General features: G+C 42.3%; 1 protein-coding gene across 1 annotated transcript; it reads right to left on the bottom strand.

Moving 5' to 3' along the window:
• Window positions 1–5,015: 5,015 nt before the first annotated feature.
• LOC126602663 (uncharacterized) lies at window positions 5,016–5,363 on the bottom strand. The gene has a single exon (XM_050269578.1). The coding sequence runs from the start codon at window positions 5,361–5,363 to the stop codon at window positions 5,016–5,018; it is 348 nt and encodes a 115-aa protein (XP_050125535.1).
• Window positions 5,364–6,385: the final 1,022 nt, after the last annotated feature.

The following is a 6,385-nucleotide window of genomic DNA, read 5'->3' as shown; positions in this document are numbered from 1 at the left end:
ATTACAATGTATATGTTATTAGACTTTCTCATTTCAAGAGAGTCAAGAGTCCATTCTAGATTTAAAAAATCACAAATTACCTCAATGCGTTTAGGTTAGAATATAAGTTATTATGCAAACATTGAATTTAGTTTCATTTTAAGAAGAACAGTGGTGGACGGGATGGCTAGGGTTATGTGAGAGAGAGGGGGAAGCTGGTGGGTGGTTGTAATGCCCCGTCCCGAAATATTTATTTTCGGGAAATAGTTCCAATCATAGGCCCGAAACAAACTCTTGTTTGATTTGCTACCATTACACATTATTGTTTAATTAAAATTCCTTAATTCCTTATAAAAGTCTACCACTAAATTTACCTATCAAGAACATACGTTTATTATTTTTCATTTAGCCCAAATTTCTCCTCTTCACTTTAATTCCCAACAAGAGGTCAAAACTCGATTAATTACCCTTGTTTATTTATGGCTGCATCTAACTTCTCGTTAGACTGCCTACGTACCCTAAATAGGGATCAAGCCATTAGTAGTTCACCAATTCAAATTCATTCAAATTCCAAAATTTATACAAGTAACTAACAATCACCATCTAGCTTCAAACAAGTGAATCACACCAAATACTTATCAAATTTGGTTTCAGTACATCAAAATTTAGCTTAAAAAGACGGCATTGGCTCATTGGCCACGCGCCGCCGCTGGTGACAGTCAGACGCCTCGACTTGCCGGAAAATTCAACTATAACAAAAAATTACCAAATTTTTCAGGGTTGTAGAGTTCAATGAGAGGAACAACTTTCATACCTGGGCCAAGGTCCAATTCGCCCGGGAAAAGCCCAAATTTTACTCAAATCCACCTGAAAACCCTTGAATTGGGTGTTCTTAATTCGACTCCAAAATGGTTCTGACGCCCAAACTAGTGCTTGGGCTTTGTTCTTGGGTTGAGGGGAGTCCATTGGTTGTGGTGGTTGACGGAATTTGTTTCAGAAACGGCGGAATCGACCCCGTGGCTTCGGAACACCCACAACGCCACCTCGTCGTGAAATAGGACCAAATCAGGTCAATTTTAGGTGGAAAATTGAAGAAGGAGCAATGAAATGATGATTGGTATTGGTAATTCATGTCAATTTGTCAAAACGAATTTCACGGGGAAATATACCAGATTGAAACCGGGTCCGATGGGTATACGGGTTAGTCGGTTTCCCCTTTTTCTCCCTCTCTCTTTTCCCCTTATTTCCCTCCACTTCTGATTGGGCAGTTTCCTACCCTCTTCTCTCATTTTCATCTCAACCGTTCATCTCTCTCATTTCTCCTCATTTCCCTTCATCATAGCCACACACATGTCACAACCCATTGCTCCAGATTTTATAGAGCCTTCTAAGGTGAAGATTAAATTTACAAATTATCTCTAACTTCAAACGTTAATAACTCATTTCGTTATAATTCTATTTCACCAACGGTTTGCCTACACGCTCGTGAGGTCAAGCTCTATCCAAATATATCAAGAAATACGATAAAATATATGAGGATAAAATATGTCCTCATATAATTACATTAAGCCAACTATGGGCATTTTCATCTTTTTAACTTATCGATTCAAATATCCGCTGTAACAATAAATACATTGTAATTACAAATACGACTACAAAATACTTATTTTAATATTCAAATCCACGAATGGTTGTTACATCCCATATCGGCTCTGCCGTAGCACGATATTGTCTGTATTGAGCCCCGGTCATGCTCTCACGGTTTTGTTTCTGGGAACTCACACGAGAACTTCCCAGTGGGTCACCATTCCTAGAAATGCGTTTGCCCGAACTCGCTTAACTTCAGAGTTCCGATGGAACCCGAAGCCAGTGAGTCCTAAAAAAGTCTTGTGCTATATGGAAGTGAGCATATACATATAAGGCATAGAGGATCCACTCCCCTGGGCGATGTGGGATCTAACAATCCACCCCCTTTAGAGGCCCGACGTCCTCATCGTCACACTTCCGACCAGGGATTGGCTCTGATACCATTCTGTCACATACCAGACCGACTCCGCTATAGCATGATATTGTCCACTTTGGGCCCCGACCACGCCCTCACGGTTTTGTTTCTGGGAACTCACACGAGAACTTCCCAGTAGGTCACCCATCCTAGGAATGTTCTCGCCCGAACTTGCTTAACTTCAGAGTTCCAATAGAACCCGAAGCCAGTGAGTCCCCAAAAGGCCTCGTGCTATATAGAAGTGAGCATATACATATAAGGCATAGAGGATCCACTCCCCTCAGCAATGTTTCCGGCAGTTCGTGGCAAAAAAATTCTGATGTTGGTATCAGAGCGAATGATCATACTCTACAATATGCAATATTCTCAAATTCTTGTTGGTATGAATTATGATATGCATTGTGGTTGCATGATTACACAATTTTTGTGAATAAAGTGGCATGCATGTGACAACAGATTTTCACATTTTTCCCATTGAAAATTCCTTAACCATTTATTGATTTATTTTCCTATTTCCTTCACTTATTCATAAACATAAATAATTAATTTATATATTTAAAATTTTCAGGGTATTATAGTGGTCGTTATGGCTGTGGCTGACAAGGGTAAGAATTGGGGAGGGATTTCTTTTTTTTTTTCCTTCTTTTTTTGTTGATTATAAAAAAGTTGTGTTGATGCACAAAACCGGAGGTCTTGGAACAACGTAAATCCGACCGTGAATCTGCAAGTAATGTAAATAACACAAGGTGTATCGTGGTTCACCCCAAGGTTTGGGCTACATCCACACTGATTATGTATTTATCTAAGGAAAAGAGAGCTCTGAGAGTGAGAGCTTTGAGAGGGGGTGAAAGGGTATAGGAATTGGCCTTAGAAATGGCCTCCCTTAATTGTGAGGGTGAGGGGTCATTTTATAGAATAAGGACTCCTCACTTATTACATATTTGCCCTTCCTTTATTACATAATTACATTTAAGTCTCCCAAGTATTTATACGAGGTCTAAATACAAGGCCCTAAATATGGTATAAACAGTAGTCCCCCAAGTCTTCAGTCAATAGAGTCTTTTGGCTGGAGACTTGAAATTCAGTCCATGTGTGGGCCGAAGTAACTAGATGTTGTCTTGAACTGATGCTCGATATGAGGTGGTGCTCAATCTGAAATGATGCTCAACTAGACGTAGCACACATTGCGAGGCTGCTCGACTCGTGGCTTATGTTGCATTGGTTGGCTCGGCTTGTGGCGTTTGAAGGTGAGGGAGTCCTTTTTATAGAATAAGGGCTCACTCCTTAATACATGGATGATGGGCTAGAGTTGATGCTCTCTAATGATGGTGAGAGAGTCCCTTTTATAGAATAAGGGATCGCTCATCAATACATAAATGATGGGTTAGGAATGATGCTCGCGGCGAGGTGGTTGCTCAACTGGCGGCGATGCTCTCTAACGAAGGTAAGGGAGTCCCTTTTATAAAATTAGGGCTCGCTCTTCAGTACATGAATAATGGGTTAGGAGTGATGCTCATGGCGAGACGATTGCTCAGCTAGCGGCGGTGCTCTCTAACGAAGGTGAGGGAGTCCCTTTTATAAAATAAGGGCTCGCTCCTCAGTACATGAATAATGGGTTAGGAGTGATGCTCATGGCGAGACGATTGCTCAGATGGCGGCGGTGCTCTCTAACGAAGGTGAGGGAGTCCCTTTTATAAAATAAGGGTTCGCTCCTCAATACATAAATGATGGGCTAAGTTCCCCAAGTATTTTTCATGAGGCCCAGTTGAGGCCCAATATATGGTACATAATGTAGTCCCCCAAGTCTTCGGTCAATAGAGTCTGTTGGCTGTAGACTTCAAATTGAATCCATGTATGGGCCGAAGTGGCGGTTGTTCGGAGGTAGTATTCGTATACCCTGCACTAAAGCTTTGTAGGTGAAGCTTTGCAAGTGAAGCTTTGAAGCTAGAGCTCTGTAAATAAAGCTTTCAAAGCTAGAGCTCTGTAAATGAAGCTTTTGAAGCTAGAACTCTGTAAATGAAGCTTTTGAAGCTGATTGACATGAGTGATGCTCATGAATATTTATATTGATTGACATGAGTGATGCTCATGGATGTTGTCATGAGTGATGCTCATGAATGTTGACATGAATGATGGTCATGAATGTTTATGTATGATTGTCATGAGTGATGCTCATGAATGTTTATGTATGAATGATATGAGTAATGCTCATGTATAATTTGGAGTACTGGGCGTACTTTTGATCACCTAGTTGGTGGCATGAAGGAGAGTACGGGTTGTACATTTCATCACCTGGTTGGTGGCATGAATGGCTAGTTGCCAAATGATATTTAGAGTACGGGTTGTACATTTCATCACCTGGTTGGTGGTGATAGCGGCAGGTTGCCGAATAATTTTGGAGTACTGGGCGTACTTTTGATCACCTGGTTGGTGGTAATAAAGGCGGGTTGCCGAATAACTGTGGAGTACTAGGCGTACTTTTGATCACCTGGTTGGTGGTAATAGTGGTGGGTTGCCGAATAATTGTGGAGTACTGAACGTACTTTTGATGACCTGGTTGGTGCTATTTCGAGCTTATGGGCTTTCGCCCTCCATAACATGCCAGCCCCTTTGTTTTAGGCTTTGCCCTTTTTTTTTTTAATTAATTACCCTCTGATGGGGTTTATACAGATGTTTCCGAAAGATAAGGAAAATAAATTACATCATTCTGGTAGGGTGTTTATTCCTTGTTTTTGCAGTGTTTTTCTGCTTTCCGCCGCACTCTCTCTGTCTCTTCACCTGGTAGACAAAAGGAATCGTAATAATAGGAACCTTATAATTTTACCCTTTTTCTTCTTTTCTCTTTTCCTTTTCTGCTTTACTTTTGCTTTTGCTTTGTAGAGTGCAGATGGCACTCAAGTTCTCTGTTTCTTTTCCTGTAGCTTTACTGGTGGTCTCCCCGCTCCTTGCTTTTTCACTTTTCAGCTGGAAACCTGAAGACCCAAGACCATCTTTGCTTTCTCACTCTCATTACAGGGACTCCCTCACCACAGGATCAACGAACTGCTCGGCCCTGTCTTTCATCTCGCTCGTCTTCCCAGCCAGCTTGTGACGAGCCGAGTCCAGCTAGTCCGCGCCAGGTGGCTGCTTCCCGGTCGCGTATCTGTAGATCCATGTCACCACCGTCACCAAACCCATTGGATGTCAAGAACCCCATTATTATGAGGGAAAGGACGATCACAGCCGAAACAAGAACCGGGCTGAATATGACCAGCATAGGGGTGGCTATGGTCAAAGCTATGACCGTGCCAGCTAGACCAACCCAGAAAGCACTAAAAGGGAACCACTGACGGTCACATCGGTGGCCATCTTGGCGACTTGGTAAGAAGTGCTGATGTTGCATGCCTTGTTGACTGCCCTGGAAATTATGGAATTATTGGTAGGGGGTCGTTGACTCCGAACTGCCTCCTATGCTCCTTCTGAACCGTCTCAATTTATACGGTGCGCCTTCATAGTCTCGGTCGAGTTCGGGTGCTTGTGACGATCGGATCCAGATCTCATGCCGCCCGACGATGACCCGGCTGCTGAAGCTGGCGGTGGTGGTGTTCCTGTTGAGATAAATGAAGGGGATGATGTTGAAATTGGTTTCGAAGTCTCTCATGATCTTGCTCTTCTCCAAAGTCAAGACTCTATTGAGATGCATCTCTAGCTGCTCATCCAAGCTCTTCAGATCAATCTGATCTGCCCTAAAAACCCCATCTGAACTTTCCTTCATTTTTCGTTGCTTCATTTTTTAAGATGCTACCACCACCGACACTGTTATTGCTGCTTCCCTCGGTCTTGGTGGAGCTCGCCACGAGCTCGACACGGGAGTTCTGCGAGAGAGTGTGTCGTTACTGAACAACACAAACAATCTCATCATCAGCATCATTTTCTTCTTCTTCATTGCATTACCCATCGGATCTTGAAGCTTTTGGAGCAGCTTCATGCCTCTGTGTGTGTGCCGTGAATGTATATAGCAGCTGCTACTGACTCCACACACTCTCAAAGTTCAAGTCAATGTATATAGCAGTTGCTGGCCCCACACAACCAGGATCATCATCTTCACTGTCACCTTGGGCTTTGGCAGCCATGGCTGATCTTTGGCCCATCAGAGATATTTTCTACCCAAAGACCTGTATGTTGTAAGAGCTATATGGTATAACTCGTGTTTGATTTTTTTTTTTTTTTTTTTTTTTTGGTAATATATGGGAGTGTGGGTGTTTAGGAAAACTAGATAAAGCTTCTCCTTTGTATTTAGACTCAAAATGAGTTCTTTCTCTGTAGATGGATGGATTGGCTTTTTCTCAGCTTGGTTGTGTTTCTTTGAGAGAGAGAGCGACTGTGTTTCTTTAAGCTAGAGAGAGAAAGATCATGAGTAAAGAA

The sequence above is a fragment of the Malus sylvestris genome, chromosome 15 (genome assembly GCF_916048215.2).
Source record: "Malus sylvestris chromosome 15, drMalSylv7.2, whole genome shotgun sequence".
Lineage (NCBI taxonomy): Eukaryota > Viridiplantae > Streptophyta > Magnoliopsida > Rosales > Rosaceae > Malus > Malus sylvestris.
Note: the sequence above shows the minus strand (reverse complement) of the source record. Positions and strands in the feature narration are given on the sequence as shown.